General features: G+C 45.0%; 1 protein-coding gene across 1 annotated transcript; it reads right to left on the reverse strand.

The window, feature by feature from the left end:
- Positions 1–12,896: 12,896 nt before the first annotated feature.
- On the reverse strand, positions 12,897–19,376 carry GMNC (geminin coiled-coil domain containing). The gene is made up of 6 exons (XM_050978126.1): positions 19,056–19,376; positions 16,529–16,685; positions 16,344–16,429; positions 14,853–14,969; positions 13,265–13,541; positions 12,897–13,078 (listed from the first exon to the last, which is right to left on the reverse strand). Exons 1-6 carry the CDS (start codon positions 19,374–19,376, stop codon positions 12,897–12,899), a joined length of 1,140 nt encoding a protein of 379 aa, XP_050834083.1.
- Positions 19,377–22,909: the final 3,533 nt, after the last annotated feature.

Here is a 22,909-nt window from a genome sequence, read left to right on the forward strand (position 1 = left end):
GTCTGCTGGAAGTTGAGTCTGCAAAAGTGACTCTCAGCTATACAGGACATGCATAGAGAACCACCAATGGATGCTTTCTTCAAATTATTTTTTTGACAGAAAAGAGGTGCCAAGCAATCAAAACCTGTTTACACTGTGGCAAGTAATAAATCAAGGGTCTGATATTTTAAGCAGTGGGTTGTCTAACATTCATAAAGGAAGAATAGGAGTTCTGCTATCCATGCTGGTTATTCATCATCTTCTCCATCAGTTTAGCCAGTCTCAGGTATTCAGGTTGTTTCTTCCTTCTTTTTATTTCTTAGTAAGCATTACTTTATTTTTCAGGGAGCACAGAAATAAGAATAGAGAGTGAACATAATGATGACAAATGGTTGCTTTGGCCTTCTCTGGGAAGACTGTGATAACCTTGGTCTGGTCTTTGTGTGTTCCTTCTGCCTTGCCATATGAGTTCACTGAGGTGGCCCTAGACTGGCAGACCTCCAAACTGGCGTGTGTCTGACATTGTTCAGTGGGAACACTCTGTGCAGACCCAGGCACACTCCTCTCCTTGGCATCAGAGGAAAGAAAACAAAAGGCCTTGGTTCCAAGTTTGTTGGCTTTATCAGCACACATGGTTGCCTCCTCCATCTTCCAAAAGCTGTTTCAACCCAAGACCAGATCATTGGTACTATCTGGCCTTACCTGCAAGCCCTAGACAGTTGGCTTCCTTGGAGATGATGAGTAGTGCTTCCCTGCTGCAGGCTCGTCATGAGCATGGAGAAACAGTTGAGCATCCATAAATGAATAATTACTGTCTCTTTGTCCACCTCCTTGCTCAGCTTAAGCAGAGTTTTTGTGAAAAACTGATTCTTCCAGGACTTTTGTCTGTGAGCAGTGTGGTCTTCCAGATGAGAGGGGATGTAATGGATGCTACTGATTTTGAGAAGAATTCCAGTTCAGGCATAAAATGAACCACAAATGTTCTACTTCAAAGCCTTTGATGCAAAAATCCTTTCTTTTCCTTGTCCAGTGATTTTTTTTTTTTTCCCAAAGAGAAAAAAAGAGTATAATATCAGTACCCAACATGACAGAATCACCTGTTTTCAGCTTAGCTTCAGGGAGAATCTGTCAATCTGTAATGGTAAAAATTGTTATCAGATTTCTCAGGTTTCTGCAAGGGATGAGTTACAGTGGAATTGCAGAATAATGCGGTCTGAGGAGGGGCTCGCATCCATGATTAGTTACTGAAACTATCTGAGAGGAGAGGCTTCCAATTGTACAGTCTTTTCCCCACGTTGAACCTATTGGTTGGGTGACCACCTGGGAAGTATAAAGTTGGATATAAGCATCTGGTGCCTCTGATCTGTGTTAATGGGGGATAGCAAGAGACAAACTATTATTCCACTCACATTAAACATTAAACATGAAAGAGTTGCATTAAAATGCTCCAGGAGGAAGGAATTACTTGTGCCTTTTTGATCAGTGGGTGGTTCTTCTAGATTTGACACTGGCATGTGTGTGACTTGGTGCACCCAACTATATTTTTGGACAGCAGTAGGAGTTAAATTATCCTTTCAAAAGGGAATGAACACCCAGCTGGGGTTAATGCAGAAACATCAACAAATGACTCTGTGCTTTGAGATGCCTGGGGAATAGCTGCAATTTCTGGATTCTGCTCCCAAATGCATTTGGACAAAGGTAGAAAGTGTGAAGATAAAAGCAAAAAATCTATAGTTCTGTTTAATAGGGGAAAAAGGCAAGTGGTGAATCATGCTCCAGCTAAGGTTGGCTAGTCTAAGGCTGGTGAGTGCTGACTGAGTTTCACTTGCATGTAGATAGTACAGGAAGAGATGGCTGATCAGATGTGGATTTAGAATCACTAAAATATTGCAAATATGAAGGTAGAAAGAGACATACGAAAGTTTTCTGCTCAAAATTTCAGCTCAAAAGGGTAACTTCAAAATGGAATTGGGCTGCTCAGGGCTTTGTCCAGCCACCTGCTGACCATGTCCAGGGATGCACATCAACTACCTAAATCCTTGCTTTTATTGTGAGGAATTTTGTCTTAATGTGGAGATGTATGTATCCTTAGTTGTCTCTGGGGAGCATAAAGAGAATGGGGAGACAAAGTCTCTGAGGGAGATAAATGTCTCTGAGGGTTTCCTGAAAGGGACTTGAAACCCTTGAGGAAAAAAAAGAACAATGTTAATGCTCAGGAGATGAGCTTCAGCGCAAATAAGAATCAAAGAGAAAGATGTCCTTTCCTTGTGGCTAATAAAGAAAGAGCTTAAGAAACCAAGAAAATTAAACTAAAATAATCAAATGCCTCTCACCATTCTGGGCTTTTTTTTCTCCATGAGCATTACTTAGCTCCTTGCTTGCCTGTCTCCTGGTTTCCTGTTGCCTTAGAGTCAGAGAAGAGAGGTCCAAGGGAAGCACTTGAATTCCATTCTCCACTTCAGGGCCTGCCAAGGAAGGCAATGGGCTTCCAGCTGCCCTGGACAAGGCTGGTTTGCTGACCCCATGGGCTAGTGGCCAGTACATTTTCTTTGTTTGTTATAGCCTCCGTTGGGATGCAAAGAGAGTGCCAGCCATGGATTTCATTAATTCCACCATCAGTAGGTCTGAATTCATTGCCACTAATACAATGACTTTTTTCTGTGTGCTGTGCCAGGGGTATTTTTTTTTTGACACCATGTGTGACCTCCTGTTATTTCTCAACAAATGTTGGCAGGCACAGCACAGCTGGCAGAGCAAAGCAGCACAGTGTGTCACAAACTGCTGAGTGCATCCATGCTGAAATGAACAGCCAATTCCAGAGTGCGCTGAAATTAAATCAATAAGAAAGAAAAACATGCCACTATTGCTCCCCTTTACTCCAGCCTTGACTGCTGCCTCCCATTGCATGCTAACTCCTCTGACTTGGACTCAGGCAATAGCAAGGAAAAGGTTATCACAGAGTTTCAGAGTTATATTTTTTTTTATCTCTTCTATCCTTCTAAAACTTCCCCAGACTTCTGTAAAACAGGTGTTTCTAAACTGTTTGCATGCAACTCAGCAACTAATTCCTTTCTCTGAGCTGATGTTCAGATTCTGCTTTTTTTGTTTGGACAATATATTACAAATAATAATTGTAGTGAATGTTCATTGTTTCCAGCAGTGGATAATCCACTTTTCCCCCTCTTCCTTTCTCTGGGGTTCTGTGCCTGTCCTCTGTTGCTGTGGAAGGGGAGAGCAGGGTGAAGTGCTGCAGTTGGTCACAGGCAGCCTGAGCTTTGCTGGTGACAGAAGTAGCTGCCATGGGCTCAGCTGCTCAGATGCAGAGCAGAGGAGAGTGGGTAGTGTTGCAGGACATGACTTGGGGATACTGGGTCTGCTTCTTTGTTAATAAATCACTTCCATGTGTTAAGGAGTGGCTGTGCCATCCTAGGAACTTGCCCTGTGCCATCCTGCAGCCAGCCCCAGCCTCTCTGTTTGCCTCTCTGCCCAGCTCCCCTCTCTGCTCAAGGCACACAAGAGGGCTCAGACCCTGCTGCCAGCCCAGGGCTCAGCCTGCTGGGGGTCACCCAACCCCAAAGCTCTTTGGCTCAGGGTGGTTCATGGATTCAGCCCTGTCCTTCACGGTGGGTAACAAACACATCTGGGCTCCTGTCTTCTGACATTTATTATGAAATTTATTGAGTAGTTTTATTTTATTTTGGTGCATTTAATTTGACCTGTTTTAGGATGACCATGGTAGGAGGCAAGTGTTTATGGGCAGGTTTCTTCTGGGACACCCTCTGTCAGAGCCATGTGTATAATTCTGTGTGCTCAGTATGGCACACTGGACTGGAGAGCAGGGGGATGTGCTCCCTGCCAGCAGCCCTCTCAAGATGGCAAGGCAAAAAGAAATAGTTTCAATACAACTATCCTGCAAGCCTGGTTCTCCGGTGGATTGTCATTTTTTTGGCACCAAGAAGAGCATTTTAAGCTGATGAGAAAATGCAATAGACTGATTTACTTGGATGCTTTCAATGTTTCTTTGACTTTAGCTAGGGGAGCCCAAAGAGGGGGGTAGAGAAAACCAAAATATAATGCTGCACAAGGCTCGTTTGTATGCACTGGGGCTTGCAGGCACTCGTTGAACTTGTACCTGCCTGTGGGCCAAGAGAGAAAAGAGGGCAGGCAGAGAGAATTTTTGCTCTTGCTCAGATTAAACGGTAAGGGCATACAGTTTGGAAAAGTTGAGAAAAGTGTGTATGGCTTATACCTGCTGTCTCTGTAGTCACAGTGTCTTGCAGAAATTCTGATTGTCGTTGGATCTCTGGCTCACCCTCCTCTTCCTCCCCTCGGGGATGGGTCTGTGGAGCTGGGCCCCTCACGTGGCACTGATGGGATGAAGTGTCCTGTGAACAGGAAGATAAACCTTAAGTTTAAACTGATAGAAAATTAGTTATCTTTTATATAACTCTTATCTTTTCATGAGCAAATCTTGCTTTTCTCTCTGATAAAGAGCCAGTTCCAAAGCAAAGCAAAAGATAAGCAGAGACCCTGTCAGGTGCCCCGGGGCAGTGATGTGTTGTCAACAGGAGCATCCCATATTTTCCCAGTAGAAGCATCTCATTGCTACTCTAGTTTCTCAAATTGTCTGGTCTCTTGTCTCCTTGATGTCCCTTTAAATACTGCAGAAGGGGTCTGTAAGCCACTTGGGTGACACTAACTGTTCCTCTGGCTGAAGTGTTTTGATGGCAGAAGATGTGACAGGCAGAAAGGAGGATGTGAGGATAAACAAGTCCTGACAAAATAAGCAGTTGTATTGAAATGAGAAAGCGTGATCACATGAGGAAGTGTGACCCATCCTTGTGGACCCAGGGCTGGCACCAAACCTAGTGCATCAGAAAGCCAAAGAGAAGGAATTGCAGTGGCAGTTCACAGGAGAATGGTGACCAGTGACTCAGTCCCTGGTGGCTGCTGCTGCAGCTGAGCATGAGTCCACACACTTGCAGTTTTTATTCTCATAGAAAAAGCCAAGTCCTGCAAGACTTTAAGTTTCAATTTGCAATGCATTGATGGAACTCATGTCCTTGTTGTGATGGGGAGCCCAGTGTTGCATTTCTGGAGCAGAAACACCCAGCATGGCTGTTCCACATGTGGCAGCTCCAGGACCTTCATTATAGCACAGAAACGTGGACCAGCCCTTGGATAAGGACTGACTGGTCATCATGCTGCTGCTTCTAATTATACTCAGTCCTATCTGATTAAATGAGACCAGAATTTACTGGCTACTCCCTTTCTCTGCTGCCTCTGCCATTAATATCCAGGAGCCCAAACTCAAGAGCACCTGCTTTTGCAGCCCTTTCACGTTTCTGGTCACATCTTCTGGAAAACTCAAACAAAGGTTTGGTGTTGGTAACTTCTCCCTTCTTGGATGATACAGTAAAAATATCTGGAAGTGTTTCAGTTTTCTGGAGTTGTGGTACTGCTAATCTTCCCTCTATGAATTCTGGATTAAATTAGGACTTGCTTTACAGGAAATTTTAGGTAATGTCTGCCTGTATTCACAGCTCAGTAATTTATTTGGGTGTAGCCCAGTAGTCTGAATAGCCTGTGATTTACTGCCGCCAGTGAAATGAAACAGAATCACTTTCTCTGATTTATATCCTCTATTGTAGTTAAATATTTACACAGCATCAAGATCTTTATAATTGAATGGCTTACAGATAGGGAGCAAATGTTTATATACCTCTGGAATGGCCACAGGGCCATTGAGGTAATGATATTTCATTTTGATAAAAGTTCTTTTACTAAGAAGAAACTTAAAGCTCTCTCAGCTCCATTTTATTCTTGGGGACAGACTTAGCCATGCTGATTTCAGTGGGTTACTGCAATTCTTATAGACTGTGTATGTTCAGAAAAACACTTTTGTTTAAATGAAACCACTGTAGTGCAGGAACGCAGCATCTTCCCCCAGCAGCGTTGTTGATTTGTTCAGGTAAGAAGGCAAGAAAAATTACCAGGCTAATATCACGCTCTGGAGGGAACTGAAGCTGGCAGGTTTAAACAATACTACCAGTATTAAGTCAGTGTTTCTCCATTCACTTGCAGAAAGGTATCACTAAATATTTCATGACCCATAGGTAAACAAAATTAGCCCTGTTTCCTGAAGCAAGAAGGGATCCTGTAATTCCTACTTGTTCTGTTTGAGTCTGTCTCCAAGGGAGGGACCTGGAAATCAAAGCAGGTGCAACAGCTACAGCTGAGTTTGAATATTGCTGAGCTGATCTTTGCTTTACAGTAATATTCAGAATTTGGAAATGAGCTGACCTGGATTACACTGTTGGTGAAGACTTTGTCTAGACTTGGACAAGAATGTGTATTTCTTAGAAAGAGGAGTTGTTTGTGTCTTGGAACTGTGTGGTTTTATAACCAAAAGAGATGTAAAATTCTCTTAAAACCAGTATTTCCTTAGAGGCTTTCCATCAGCAGAGGTTTTCCTTTTATTCATCATTTTTGATATTGTCAGATAATTTTGAGCTCCTGGATTTCAAATTGGACTGGATGAGCAAAAAGTAGGAGAGCAGCAGAAAGGTAGTTATTACTATATTCTGTTTCTTGATTACCAAAAATCCTTATAGCAGATGTCTTTCATTAATTCCAGAGTGAATGTTGGAGAAAAAACAGAAACAATATATGTATATTTTAGGTGCTACTTGTCACTGTAACTTGGAAAAACGTTTTAGAATGTGGGAGTCTGTTGGGAATCCTAGTCTGGGGGGAAGGAAACAAAATTTACTACAGAGTGTTTAACATTTGTGATATAATTTCCTATATAATGGAGATCATATTCCTACCTGGATAGTCTAAATAACCCAATAACATAGAGTGATGATTATTTTAAATCTGTGGTAACAAATTTTTCTGTAGAATCAAGCTTATAATCAAACATGCAATGCTTTGGAGGTTACAAAGATGCTCTTCTCAAAGGTCACAGGGAATTCTTGATTTCTGTCCCAGCTGGGAGGCAGTTGATAATCTCTTTTTTCTGTATCCAGGATAAACTGCAGTTCATAACACTGATAATGGGGGGTTTTCCAGTTGACACTTCCTCTACATGCAGTGATACAGAGTAGGATACTCTGAAATTACCCTGCTGCCTCACAGCCTGTGCAGAGGAGCCCAGCACTGCTGGTACCTGTCAGGTGTCACTTCTGGTTACGAAGGATGTAGCCCCGTGACCGTGGTATTTCTCCCTGCTTCCTCGCCCCCAGCTGTGTTGTCAGGTAAAGATTGCCTCGAGATCAAAGCAAGCTCCTTTTTCTAACCAATGCCATCACGTGTGACAGCGTCCTTCGAGCCCTGGTAGCTGCTGGTAAGGGGACAGGGCTGTCCCAGCTGTCGCACCACGTTTGGGTGGGATATCTCAGCTCTCCCTCTGCTGGGGACCCTTGCTCGCCCTGATGCTCTCGCAGCCCGTGCCCGCAGCGCGGCCGTTTCAGCACCTTGGCCAGGGCCGGCGGCCGCGGCTGCGGGAGGGTCGTGCCGGGAGCCGATAGCGGCTCGGTGGGCGCCGAGACCCCCCCGAAGATGTGCCAGCCTGGGGACACAGCCCCGCAGCGGGAATAGCTCCACACCCCTGGGTGTAACTGCGCTGCTCTGCGGCTGCTGCTTTCTGCACATCTGGGACACTGACAGCACATTTGCGCTCTCTAATGGGCCGTCAGGCCCACGTTCTGCACAGCTGGAAGGTGGCTTTGGTTACGTTGTTTGTGCTCCTGAAAGCGTCACAGAGCTCCCAGTTCCTGACCCTGAGTTCTGTGATCACTAACGGAGAATAATGTCGTGGTGGAAGACGTTACACATGCAAACATTGTTTGGTAAATGAATATTTAGAGTGATCTTTGACTAGTAACAGCTTTGGAGGCAGCAGTTGTTGGGAGTTTCAGCTAACCATACTGGTACTACAGCCACACTTTGAGTGGGATTTAAAAAATAAATTAGGGAATATAGGAACCTCAGACCTCCCAGCTCCTCATACTCATACTGATTTTTATAATCTGTTCCTTGTGAACTATTATTATACTGATTTCCTTGGGCTGCACTGTGTTTCAGCATTCAGCCTTAAAATAACTCAGTGATGCACAACTAATGAAACAGAGGAATGACTAGAGAGATGGCATTTTAGGTGAATCACAGCTCATTCCTCGAATTATTTATAGACTGTTCTCTCTTTATGACAGGGTGTCAGCTACCCGGCAACAGGCCAGAGTGTTTATGAATCATCTCATAGACTTAATATGGCTTCAAGATGAGGGCAAAAGAGATTAAGGAAGGTTCACTTTGTGCCTTTTCATAAACAATAAGCCATCTCCATTCCAATGAAAAATCTCCCTGGCCCCAGCTGGTGCATGGTTACCAATAAACCAGCTCATGTACAGAAGGGAAAGTTAATAACTAACACAGCTTTTCTTTGTTGTCAAGTAGATCTAACTAAAGGTTTGAATTTTTTAATCAGGCTTTTCTGTCTCACCTCCAGTCTCTTTATGTGACACCTCAGTGCCAGTTTGCAATTCATCATTTCAGAGTCAAAATCCGAAGTGAGAGTACTATAATGAATCAGGTTGTTCTGGATCAGGATGCTCAGCTGCCTAGGAAAGTATAAGTGAGAGAGCCAGATGCTTCAAAAACAACAGGCTAAAAGCACAATGTTTCCTTCTGTCCTTGCTGTTTGGTAGCATAGCATCTATTCCTGAGTCAAAGCAATAATGGATCACTGCAATGTGCTGTGCAAGCCCAGGTTGGAAGGAGCACACCTGTGGCTGTCAATATAGCGGGATCTGGTATCATAAAACATGGCATGTCCTTGTGTGGACACTTGTGACTGCAGGAAATAAAGGTGCCTTTCAGTGCTCTGGGGAGATATGTAGGTGCCAGGTGGATGCTGTGATGTGTGAACAACAGCTGCATGGTTTAATGGGTGCTAAAGTAGGCAGAAAGAATTGCATCAGTTGGATGCTAAGTTTTATTAGACATAACTTAGTGACAGTAGTAAAATTGACATTTACATATAATCATGGCCTTTTTAAATCACAAAAATCAGGAACATCAGCATATTAAGTGTTAAATTAACTTCAATTTCTGTTAGTGTACCTTTCTAGAAACATAGATTATTTTAAACTATGCAGCTGCACATTACATTCACATAATAAAGCAAACTTCAAATAAAAAAATAAAACAAATTATGTTAATACAAGATGAATATTTACAGACAAGGAAGTTCACTGCTGCTCAATGAACCACCCAGGGCCCTATGGCCATTCAAGTCATAGTTCCCCATCCTGGAGTTTTATGGGCCTGGTACTGATCCTTGTCAAGAGGGAACTTCTTGGAGTTTGCAGCAGCAAGAGTTGTGTTTTCTTGTTAAATAGCTATGAACTGGTCCAGTGGTGAATTCCATCGAATCCAAAGCATAGAAACAACTGTAACAGCAGAGGCAGCATCAGAACCCAGACCTTTTGTGTTCTGGCTCTTGCTTCCAGCTGCCTGGTTTTTTTGAAATTAGAAATACAGTACCAAGCTGAAACTTGTCTCTGATATCTCCTGGCTACCTGGTTGTGATGGCAGTGTGAAGAACTGGATTTTGTTTCTGCTTTTTGCTTTCATTGCCATTGATCTCTAGTTACCTCTGGGGCACAGTAAAGCTGTGCTTCACCTGAGCTTTACCTCGGACATTCCACGAGCAGCAGGGTGGCTTTGAACCTCTTTCCCCCACTGGGAATGGATACAAAAGGACAAACAGGGAGGATGGACCATAAAACAAGACTGAACACCCATTTCAAAGCTCCATCTAGGCTTTGTACCAAGAGCTTTTCCCCCACATCTTTGCAGGCCAAAGAACTGCACCACATCAATGCAGCTTCCAAGCCCAAGGAAATCATGGGCACACAGCAGATTAATCAGCATATCATCAACCCAGCACCAGCCAAGGCAGCAACTGTCCTCACATCCCACCATGTGACTGTAGTCTGCTATGAGATGTTTTCAGACTCTTACTCCTTTTCCACACCTATTTACATCTGTGGGAGGGCAGGATTTTCAGAAGAACCAGGCAGTTTAGAGTGAGGTATGCTGAGCAATGGCTTTCTTTTGGCAGTAGGAGCAATATTTATCTAAAGGAATGGTTTGGTCACTGATTTGCTTGCTGTGGGTTGGTGTTAGACAAAATCTGTTTGTATTTTTCTTCATGTAACTCAGGAAATATTGCTTCAAATGGTGGTGTCAGGGTAAAACAAATCACTCTAGTTTGTTAAAATGCTTTGGGGATTTTTCTGTTTCCTTTCCAGTGTGCTCCCTCTGCTCCAGTGCCCAGCAGCATCATTACCACAGAGAACTTTGCTGAAGCAGTTGCCTACACCAGAATTTTAAGTTTGCATGTGCAGATCAGGAGCATCCATCAGCTGACAGGAGCAGCACCATGGGATCCTTTACCCAAATGAACTCCAGTAAAGTCAGGCTCAGAAAAAAATCTTTCCAACAGGACTCAGCTCCTTCACATAGAGTAAAATTCAGGAACCCACTGGAAAAGAAGAGGATTCATTCAGGTAAATTATTTCCTCACATTCATAATTCATTTGCTATGAGACAAAGGGTCGGTCACCCCTGTACAAAAGGCTGGAAAAGGCTCAAGCATCAGTTTGTTCCTACTGAAACTCTAATTCAGGATAGTACCAAAGATCTGACACTTTTGTTCTGGCTCTCTGCAGGAGAAGTTCTCACATGCAGTGATATAAAAATGTAGAAAGGAAATGTCAGACAAATGGAAAGCTTTTTCTCTCTCTTCAGAGAAAAAAAGTCCTGATTTAAGATTTGTTGGTAGTATAAAAGCACTTCTTAGTGCTGCTGACTCCATAACATTGAAGTTCACATGTAGTAGCATTCTATTGTTAGAAAACATAGACAGATGTTTCTCTACTTCTGTTTTACAGTTGCTGTGAGAGATGTGGCATCTATAGCTGTGTTGGGTGTAGCCCTCTGGCCACACTGCCTTATTCCTAGTTTGCTGTGCATGCTCCATATGACCTGTACCAGGGGTTCCCATCACATACTCAGGTTAAGTTTAGGCATTTTCTACACTACCACACACATCAACAAAAACTACAGTTATAGGATTATTTTCTTCAATGCTCCCTTATATTGTGGGTCAAGGGGAGAATAGAAAAGAAATGCATTGAGAAAAAAATGAGTTGTTTGTAGGACAGAATTTTTCTTCAGCTTTCACTGAAAAGCTGAAAGGTGTTACAGAAACAGTGTCTTGTCTGACCAGTCTTCATCAATAGACCACAATGTTATGGACTACAACAAGCTCCCCAAACAAATACTTGTATTTATTCCATGAGCATTGTTTGGTTTGGGTTTTTTGGGGTTTTAGTGAGTTTTTGTCGTGGTTTTCTTCTGCAGTCGTTGTTGTTTGGGTTTATGATGGTTTTTTTTTTTAGTTTGGTTGGCTTTTTAATCCAGTGAAATAATGCCTACAATCAATGCTTCCATATTGCCTATTCTGGAAGTCTGCCACAGTTAAAGTAACTACCCAGAAATACAGTTTGTTTATTTGGAAGTCTTTTGGGAAATCATTACTGCTCCTGATAGAGTGTCTCAAAAATTGCAATTCTAAGGCACAACAGGCTATTAGAAGATATTTCTATCCTCTAAAAATAGAGGAATATCCTGTTTTCTGTATGAAAATAAGCCACTGGAAAAAAATCCTCTATTTTGGTTATTTTTACTTAAGCCCTTCCTCAATGTCAGTGGCCCCATTCTGAAAGCAAGAATAACCAAGTCAATCTGTTTTGAATATTAGGTGTCAAACTACTGTAGAACTGAAGACAAAGGTAAACAGTACTAGTGAACTTCCTTCATGCCATTGACTTCATATCATCAAATATTCTTATAATTTAGAAGCACTAGTGACAGTTAAGTCCTGTGCAGTGCTAGAGCACTTTCTCTCAGAGAGTTTTAAAGCTTTCTCATAGAAATGCTGGTCTTACCCTCAGCCCATCCCAGCCTGGCAGACACAGAGAGGCAGGAGCTGGCATTGAAGGCTGGGGTTCCCAAAGACCCACTCCAGCCACTAAGTGATACTGCCTCCCCACATGTAAACTCCCTTTATTAAGACAAAAAAGCTTTAAAAATTAAGACATTATAATTATAATTAATTATTAAGACAAAATACCTTTAAAACATATTAGTAAACACAGCAGTCTCTTAATCACACCTTAGGAAGATCGCCTGCCCTTGCTGAATCTCTTGTAACTAAGTAGCCTCCAAGCATTAGAAGTAAATCCTTTTTTTATTTTGAGGCATTATCAAAGAATGTGACAGCACCATGGAACTGCAGGTAGGTCAGCCTTGTGCAGCACCTAAGGCAACCATGGGTGCTTGTTGAATCCATGGCTATCTGTGTAGTCAAGAGAGACATAAATCACTTAGAAACGGCTGATCCTCAGCCCCCAGCCTATGCTTCCTTTGTTATCTGTGGATATCTGTGAGACAGGTGCTATTTCCGAAGGGAGAGAGGTATATTCCCAAAGTGCTTTCCTGTTTGGTGCATGTGAAAGTGATCATCAAAGGTGAAAGCCCTCCAGCTTGGAAACTACCAGTAACAAGGAGGAGCTGATGACAAAACCCCAGGAAACAAGTAAAAGCAGGTTTCTCAACACAGGCACAAGAGAAAGAAATGCACTTTGAACATGTGAGGCAGAAAATTGTCCAAGTGCAATCTGGAGTCACATCTGTGAAAATCTGTGAGGGAATGAGGAGTGGGTTAGTGACAGAGTAGCACTTAGAGAAGCCCAAAAGGGGTCCTGTTTCTGCCTGAACCTGTCTGTTGCACAAGGTGAAGTGTGACTCTTCCATCCTCTATGGCTGACCCTTGATCAGGTGCATCATTCAGGCTGCTTGGGCACCCAGGTGAACCTCCACCCCCCATCATCGTCCCTGCGCACAAAGGCCTGTCCTTGGTGGAAGCTGTGTGTTCTCACATTGCGGTGGGGACTCAGGCACGTTGTGAAGGCCACTTCTGTTTTGTTGGGTGACAAACCACCAGTCAAATAAGGCAACCCACAGGCTGGGACAGAGGAAACACTTGGCACTGGTGAGGAGATGCATGGCACTGAAGAAAATTGAGGAAGGAAGGGAGAATCCTGGCTGCATGGATGGGTGCTGCTGCTGGCTGGAGGCACATGGCTGCAGCTAAACACTGCTGCTGCTCCTTCCCTGTGCTCATAGTCTGCTGCTCCCCCAGGGCTCAGGCAGTATGTGTCTTTTCCAAGGTCTGGGGACAGGGCACTGTAGTTAGCTGAAGCTTCATCAATGGTGTTCACATCTTTTAATCCTAAGGTCTGCAAGACCCAGCTGTCCACAGCAGAGCTGGCTTGCTCTTCACAGGCAGTGAATTCATTGAAGAGGTTCCTTCTAGCTTTGGAAGCATGAGGAGTTTCTTGAGGAACAAAGCAGTGGTCCTCCTTTAATCTCCTCTTGGTACTTCTGAGGATAGCACAGGTTTTTTGCCCATGGTCAGACAGTAGTTTCTATTAAAAAAACCAAAACAACAAGGAGACAGAAGATTAAAATTTGAATTTCTAGATACCTGAAGGCTTCTGACCTTACTACTGCCCTTACAGAGACATTTTGTTTTTACCCTCTGCTTAAACAGTTGGGTATGACCAACTATTTTGTATCTTTACAGTGTCTGCAACAATCCTGGTCCTGAAAGAGAAGAGTGTGACCGTGTCAATAAGACCTGTGCTTTGATGGCATTCCCAGCCCTGAGCTGCTACCTGCCTCTGTGCCAGCAATGCTCTGCAGGTGAGCAGGGCATGGGGGGCAAAGTGGCAGCCTGACAAAGAGGGAGGATGCAAAGGTAACTCCTGCTGGAACAGGTTGATCCTGACACGGCACTGCTCAGAGCAGCAGCCCGAGTGGCGCTGCACTCATCAATTCACCTCAGTTGTCATTATCCCAGGACAAGGGCCCTTCAGGCATCCAGGTACAGTCAAATGAAGGCAAGAATAAACAAGGAAGCTCTCCACCATGTCACGAATTCACTGCTCCACACTGGACCCTTCTCCACAGGGGGTGGCCATGTCTCTCTGCTGTGCCAGCAAAGGAGACCTTTTCTAATGCCAGGAGCCAGGTCTGGCCATGGGAAGGAGGATGTCATGCAATCAACAGGATGGAAAAGGAAAGCCTCCTATGTCCTACAGTCTTTTTACCTCATGCCCAATCCACAGAGTTGAGCAAATAATCAATAGGTCAGTTTCATGGGCAAGGTTGGAATAGCAAAAAATGTCTTTAAGCTGACAAGAAAGAATTTTTTTTCTTTATTTTTGTTTAGGTGAGAGACAAAGAATTCAAATGTTAAAGAAACAACCCTTCATACTTAGTTTAACATGTTTCATCTAACCTGAAATGTTTAATTTTGTATTTCAACATTAAACTCCCCCCCAACTTTTTAATTAATAAACTGAAAAAAAAAATCCTTATCAAAGGGATAATTGACAAAAGAGAGACATTCAAAATACATATATTCAAATTTGAACTTTTTACTGGGAAAAAAAAGCATTAGAGGGAATAATTTTACATTGACTATATAATCTTATCTTATGCACAGCTAACTAATAAATTAAACTTAATTATCTCAGGTGCTACACTGTCTCCACAGTCAGAACCTGACAGGATATCATCCCTGGAGCAAACTATCACTTTTGTGAATTTAAATGTGAGTGTGGGTTCCAATGCAGGTTGTCTACACTCTTAGATTTTCTATGTATTTTACTGGTGCGTACCTAATCAACCTGTTCCTTCTGCACACATTTGTATGACAGGTTTGAACACAATACCTTGGCTTTTTCTTCTAAACACTTAATCAGGGCAGAATTCAGGTATTGTCGGAGGTTATTATTTTCTTCATGTAACCTAGCAAGTTCCTCTTCCTTCTGAAGCAAAGTATCTTGAAGCTGTGGAATAGAGATATTGATGAATAGATGTTGACTCTGTAACTTAATAGCAATTGCCCTCTGGTACAAGCTGCTTGGATTTGATGATCTGGGTGTTTGCTTTGTGAGCTCAACCCACCCCCTCCAGCCTCTTGTCTCTATAAATCTAAGTGGCATGACTGTTCAGTTTTCACTTTTGACTTCCTTTAATCTTTGTGAGTGAGTGAGTGAGTGTTTGAAAAGATTACTCTGAAAAAACCTGCAACTGCAGAATAATAATAGAAATGAATTACAAGTAGCCCTGTGAGCAGCCAGAAATGGTCACGGGCATGACAGCAGCTTCAGGATCTCTTGAGCCACAGCAAACATCCCTTTGCACCCCTCCTTCCCATTTAGAGCTGGCTGGTGAAAAAAAAAATGTTGCAAACGAACAATTTATGGGGGTAGAGTGCAGAAGGAAGATGCAGTTGCCATTTTTTATGATAAAGTAGCACTCAGTGATCTCTTCAATTCTGGACCCTACTTTGCCAGCCCTGGTACATATACAGAGTTGAGATAATTCCTGGTCTCAAAAGCTGAACAGGGATGGTAGACACCTAACAATTTTCCATGGGAAATCTGAGAGTTTACAGATAGATTTTTGGCTCCTAATCATAGCTCTGGAGACTTCTTTGGGAGGACAAAGAATCTTCTGCAAGGATCACAGGCATCTTCTGAGCATAGGCTTAGTCAAAAACAGACTTAAATGACTGAGGCAGAGTCAAAGAAATAAGTACACTGGCATCTGGAACTCTGGTTAGATTCCACCTTATTTAAGGTAATATCTGAATTTTCACTGACTTGACTGTGTCAAAACATCATTCCAAGTACTTGATCATAGTCATCAAACTAGAGTTCCTTCATTGAAGACAGTTCAGAGTTTCTCCTGTCTCTTGCTGGGATTTACAAAAAAATGAAATATAAGAAAAACTAAAGTAACAAGGAAAACCTGTTGGTCAAAACAAAACGGTTGATCTTCCACGTAATTAGGCAATTCTGCTGCAATCATTTCCCATGAAGTTAAACCTGATGGAATCAGGACACACTTTTAGGCAACAGCATCATCAGAGCCTGAGCCCCCCCCGTTCATTTCCCTGGTTTTCTTTAGTGCCAAGACTGCTGCTGAAATATGATGTAAGAGGGGAGGAATGGACAGGGAATCCCACCACAGTTGGTCCAACTTCACAGGACAACATGGGGGAGACAAATATGTCAACAGTTTTGTGTCACTTGTGACATCCGTGCCAGTGACAGGGAGACGTGCCATTATCTAACCCAGAAGGTGAAATCGGTGACACAAAGTTCGGGAGCCTCGTGGGGTGAACCCGGGGGTGCTGGGGGGCGCGAAGCCTTTACCTGCTTGTTTCTGTAGAGCTGGGAGGACAGCTGGTCTCCCTGCCACGCCGCGTCCTGGGCACCGAGCTGCGGGCTGCAGAACTGGCCTGCGGACGAGAGCCAGGGTTATCCCGGCCACGTACGGCTCCCAGCGCGGCTGGGGACCGCGGCCGCTCCCGCCGCCCCGGCGGCAGCTGAGCACTCACCCGGCGGCCGAGCCTCCCGCCGGCCCTGGCTGTGCGGCGGCTCCGCGGCGCAGACGGCGGCCCAGGTCTCCTTGGAAACCCCGGCGGGGGCGGACCAGGGGCAGGCGCAGCCCGAGCCCCCGGCGAAGTCCGGCTCGGGGCACGGCCGGCCGGCGCTCTGCGGAGGGAAGGGGCCGAGGCGATGGGGCGCTCGGTGGGGCCGGCGCGCCCCGGGGAGAAGCGGTGCCGCCCCGGCAGAAGCGCCCCGGCGGGGCAGCGCTCTCCCCGCTGCTGTCCGGCCGGGCTGTGCTCAGGTGCTGTCGCGGGGCAGCCCCACCGCCCCTGCCAGGCGCCGCCGGCCCCCGAGGCAGCGCCCAGCCCTGACCCGGTGGCCGCTCCCCGTTTTCCCGGTGGCACCGCTCCGTGCGCCGAGCGCGGGCAGTGCCGCCCCGCCAGCTCCCGCAGCACTGGGGCTCCGAGCACAGCTGTGCCAGAGAGGCGGCTCGGTCTCCTGTAAACTCTTGGGAAATGCTACGGTCCTGAATGGGTTTAGGGTGAAGGGGGGTCCAATGCTATCCTTGGCCAGATCGTTCCTGCCACCATGGGTGTTCGACTCAGCTCTAAAGCAGCAGCACAGAGCCAGCAGAGTCACCTCCTGGCTGCTCGCACTCTCTTCTGCCCCTGCAGTTCTGCAGGAGTCCCAGACCGCAAAGCCTGGGGTTGGCTCTGGATTCACCCTTTCTCCCTCCTCCAAATAAGCCTCATCTGCAGCAACTCTAAATCTCTGCAAGAAAGGCAACGGCAGAACTTGGAGTCTCAGTCAGGGAGAGACTTCACCCATGGGAAGGCACAGCAGCACAGACTGCACTGGCAGGTAGAGAAGAGCCCCCTTTCTTTCCCATCTTAAGAGGGCACAAAATCTATTGCACTCCCCCAAGGGAGAGACCAGCTTCTCCTCCTCTGCCTCGAGGTCGAGAGAAATGCAAAGAGCACTTACCATATTAGTGGCAGAATGAAATGCAGGTCTTGGGAGCACGTTTCTGTTAAAGCCCCAGAGAGGTTTAAATGGCTCTGAAGGAGGGGGAGAGGGGGGAGACCGGGGAGGCGAGTTTAATCTAAAGGAGCTCCCAGTGACGCCTCAGAGCTCTCCTGAAACCCAGCAATCTGATTTGGTGTAAAGCTGTCAAACTTGTGACGTGAATAAACAGCAAACTTGCTGAAATCAAAGTCATTCTGGTCCCACAAATCAACACAAGGAAGGAGGGAAAAGAAAAGGAGGGAGAAGGAAAAAAAAACTTCCACACATTTCAGGGCAGCAGTGAACTGGTGTGTCTGAGTTTCACTCCAGGAAATGAAAAGGCATCCAGGGAAGCATCCCACATGTTCCGAATAAGGCTGCTGGTGTTGCTGGTCAGTTTTTTGTTTTGTTTTGTTTTGAAGATTTGTTTACAGTTGTAAAATCCAGCAGGAAGAAACAAGTGTGCCCAACCTGCCTGGCTGACAGAGTGGGTTTTGCCCAGCTTCTCAGAAGTGTGTAGAAGCAAATACGATTCAGAGCACTTCTGTGGACAGTTCTGAGGAGGAACGTGCAGGTTTCAGAACAAAAGAGTCTCCAAGGACAAGCTCCTGCAAATGTCTCACTATATCGAGAATGTTTTCTATCAAGCCCCAGACTTCCAGAAGATCTTAGGATATAAATGTGGCAGTGGTAAACGATTTATTATCCTAAAGGATTTACAACCATAATGTTGCAAAAGCCATGGACAGGTGTGTGTGAAAGGCAGAGATTGTCTCCATATAGTCACTTCAGATTCATATCAGATTTACGTAGCAATCAAAATCCATGGATAAACTTGAGAGTCTCCCAGAGGGGAACAAAAAAAAAAAAAAAAAGAAGAAAAAAACAAAACCCAAGAAACCCACAAAAAACAAACAAACAAAACAAACAAACAAACAAAAATCTTCATTGAGGGTCTGCCTTTGAATAGCATAGGAGATGGTAAAAGGAGATTGGGAATAAAGCCAATAGCAGAGCAGTGGTTCTGCCAGGCTCCTGCCATGGCAAGGGCTGTTCCAGGTGCTATCCCAACCTGTCTGTAGCCAGCCAAGATGAGGCTGGGCTGAGGGCAGGCCGTGCTGGCATATGGGATGGTCTTTCATTTCTCCCCTGCAGGATGCTCAGTGCTGTTCCCCCATCAGTGAGCCTCAAGGACCATACCTGAGGGACAAACCAAGAGCACCATTTGCCTTCCATTCTTTTATTACTACCTATTTTCCTAGGTTGGTGCCTAAGGTAAACTGGCAGTTACACCAAATTAAAGCACTGCCATCTCCTGCCTTATGGGTTTTTTTCCAACAGAAGCGTTTTAAAAAGGACTCGCACTCTCTCACTCAGCCTACAGTGTTTAGGATTACACTTTGGGTTTCTCAAGCCGCAGCACAGCACATTTGATAACTGCTGTGCTAACCCACTCCCTTCAGATGCCAACCCCTCCTGCACGGCTGGGTCCTCTGTTGGCTACTAAGGAACTGCAGGTGTGTGACACACGCCCAACACCCAGCGCAGCTCCCCGGCTGGCTCTGGCCCCTCTGCCCACTGCTGAGGTGCGGCGGGCGCTGTGGCACCGGCGGCTCCTTCACACCGGGCACACCCGGACAGGGACCGCCGCTCTGGGGGCCCGCGGGAGGCAGCGCGCTGGGTATTGGCCCGGCGGAAGCGGGTAAAGCCGGGAGAGGAGACGTCCCGGGGCGAGCAGGCTGGAGAAGCCCTCAGCGGCCGCAGCAGCCCCGAGCGAGAGGCGAACACCCCGTGGATGCCGCCGGGCCCTGCCAGCGCCTCCGGACCCCGCAACGCCCGAACCGCGGCCATGTTGGGGCTGCCCAAGATGGCGTCATCAGCCCGCGCCGCCCCCGGCGTGCGGGCATGGCGGTGGGGGGAGCCGCGGCCTCTGCTGAGGGGCCCGGACTGCCCCGCTCCCGGTGCCCGGCTCAGGGCAGCTCGGGAGATGCCCGCCTGGCCCCGGAGGAGGTGAGGTGGCCGCAGAGGAGCCTGCAGTGGGTGAAGAGCAGGGATGACCTGAGGACGGGGTGCTCCCCATGTGGCCCCGGACACGTCGCGGCTCGTCAGTGGGGGCAGCAGCAGGGAGAGGAGAGCTGGGTGAATGAACAGCACATCCAGGGGATAACTGGGGGTTCGAGCAGCTCTGTTATGAGGAGAGACTGAGGGAACGGGACTGCTCCTTAGGGGATCTCAGTAATGCATATAAATATCTCAAGGGTGGGGGTCAAGAGGCAGGTGCCAGACTCTTTTCAGTGGTGTCCAGTGACAGGACGAGGAACAATGACCATAAACTAGAACACAAGAAGCTTCACCTCAACATCTGGAAGAACTCTCTGTTGAGGGTGCAGGCACTGCAAGAGCTGCCCAGGATTCTCCCTGTCTAGAGACGTCTCCCACCCGCCTGTCAGCCGCTGTTGGGTCTGCAGAGCTGTCGTGGTGTTGCCTGGGGGCTCACAGTGCTTGGCTTTCTGCGCTCAGGGCATTCAGGTTAACTCACCGAGGCTGATAAGCTGGGGAGTGAAAGGTGGCAATGGGTAAAGGACAACCAAATCAGAGCCCTGGTAGGTTTGGGGAGATACCCTTTGGGTGACTGCCAAAGAAATAAAAATGCTGTTATAGGAGAGAAACACCTCGTTTTTAAAAATAGTGCATGGATGATCACACATGATGATGGAAGAGGTTGAAGTCACAGTAGCAATCACATTGATGTGTGTGTGTAAAACAAAACTAAGTAACAATCATCTGCTAATTTTCCTCTTCATCTGGACTTTTTACTGCTTATTGTAGTTAATGATGGACCTCTTTAATTGGGAATAAAGTTCTGGGCGAAAACGTTTATCAAGACTACAGTATTGCTTCAGTGGAGATTTCCCTTTGAATGTCATTGCAGCTCTTTTCTGAAGTTCTGGGAACACACATTTAAGTGTATTGCAGTGTGTTAATTACTGTATGTTCTTTGTACCTATATTTGCTTTTGTAATTTCTATGATGTTTTTTGTTTAAACAACAGTGGTGAAGCTAATCCTTCAGATTAATATTAAAAAAAACCCACAAACTTTTTTTCTGGTTTATCTCTTTTTTGCGTAAAAATGTCCTTAAATTTGCTTTTGCATCATAGTGAATGGGCTCTCAGAAGGGATGGTACAGAGAAGAAAATAATGCTTACAGAGAGTTTAATACAAGTTTTATACCAGGCTTACAACAGTTACAGTGTGGGTTACTTTGTGTGCTGGTACCTGCACTGGTGTCCAAACCCGCCCCAAATCCTCTTTACTTGTCCTGCCACATTACTGCTGCAGTAATGTTAACAGTGGTTAAGTGAACCAGTGACAAACCAGTGAGGCTCACTTATAACTCAGGATATTAACCTACAGGCAGGTACACACAGGTCCCTTTCACTTGCACGAATCTCTGATCATGTTTGTGAACAAAGGTGTGAGGAGACTGATTTGCAAAAATGCTTTTGAAAGGGAATTTATGCCGATACAGGTTCTGGCTGTTTTTCTGATCACTCTTCCTCCTTGAACACAGGACTAAAAGGCACTTCCCAAATCCAGTCTCCTGCTGTTGAGACATTCTTAAACTTTTCAATCTCCCTCTTAAAACTAATTAGGTTATTTTCCTTATGTTATTCCCACTGTGAGGCTACCCCGTACTCTGAGCTCTGATGGCTGGACACTTTCTACTTTCCAGGCTGAATGTATTCATAGTAGGTATAATCCCTTTTGTCCTTGTGCCAAACTCTTGCTCTAGTTTAGACACTTCATCTCCCTCTCCAGTGTTTAGCCTTGATGTCTTTGCAAAGCATTGTCACACATTGTGTTTTTCTTTAGGTCAAGGAGGGCATGTTCTTTTACAACCTTTTCCTAACCTTAGGAACCCATCTCTGAAAATATTCTAACTGATATTAAGCTGTTTCTCGGATGACCAACATTTCTCAGGTTGCTGTGTAACATACCATTTTTTAGAGAAAAGCATTTCTCTTTTATATCTTCCTGCTATATTTTCGGGCAGCCTCTACCTTTCTCATCACTCTCCCACACCAATTGCCAGTCTTGAAATCACTGTCAGGTGGCAGTGAGCTTTATTACGTGGGTTATTTAAGAACCTGTGGGCTTTATTTCCTGTAAAATGCAGTTCAATCAAACTGAGTCTTCAGTACTATTGGGCTCCAGCTCTCCTGTGTTGATACTTCTTGGCACTGTGGAGTTCCACAAGTTTAGAATGAAGAAAAAAAAGATGACTACAATATGGAAAAATTGCAAAACACCTTTCTGGGTTTACCTGCAGTTTCTTACAGCAAGAGTGGTGAGTCATTGATTAGAGGATGGAATTTATCTGAAAAAGTTGAAGGTTTTCTAAATAGATAACAGCACTTTTATGTGAGAGACTTGCTCTTGTGATGCTGATAGTGCTTTTTACTGTTCAGAATTTCACTCCAATTTCCAATCTGATATTTGTGGCTTTAGCTTTTTCTGGTTTGCCCTGTGTGCCATTTGATGTGTTATAAACAACAATCTGTGCTGTGTTTGTCTGGATTTGTGCAATTTTTTTTTGTTGTGAGCCAGCCTTCTGAGAGGCAGTCCTCTAGACTGCACTTGATTGCAGCTTCAGGTACAGATATGAGGTTTCCTTGAATAGAAAGGCAAGTGGAAAATGTGCATGTTTTATGAGCACAGAATATGTTTACAGAATTCACTGCTTGCAGAATGTCATTGAGAGTGAGAAGATAAAAACATCATGAGTTTTATAATTCTTGTTTTTTCTTTTGAATGCTTTCATAATTCTACTGGGTATATTGATCTCTTGTCAGAGGAGGACATTAATTGCACTTGTTTAGTATCCTATGGACATGTTCTCAGAACTCATCCCAGGCTCTATTTATTGCCTGTTTCTTGCCCTTTCCTTTGGCTGGAATTGTATCATAAAAGAACCCTGAGGTCCTGATCTTAGGGCTGGCTTTTGATGAGCTGATGGGTTCTCCTGAAAACTGCAGGTGAGAATTTGTCACTGTTGCCAATCTGGTTGGTGTATGGAAGAGAAATATGTTCTACTCCTGGCTCTGATGTTGGAGAGTTTTATAGTAGCAATTAAATGTCTGAAACTTCAGAACATCACCCATTTATGGTATAGACCTAAGTCAGTCTTTGCATTTTTGTTTCAGTTCCTCATCTATCAGTCTGGTGTGTCTGCTTAGATTTCACATTTCTGTAATAAAAAATGTCCTCATGTAGCCCCTGGCCAAATGAGTCCCTTTGTTCTTGGCTGAGACCAATTGGCTTCAGAAGAGCAAATTAATTGTGAACTGATCATTTTTTGTGATGTTTGGGGATTAATTTGAT

Source organism: Serinus canaria, chromosome 9 (assembly GCF_022539315.1).
Source record: "Serinus canaria isolate serCan28SL12 chromosome 9, serCan2020, whole genome shotgun sequence".
NCBI lineage: Eukaryota > Metazoa > Chordata > Aves > Passeriformes > Fringillidae > Serinus > Serinus canaria.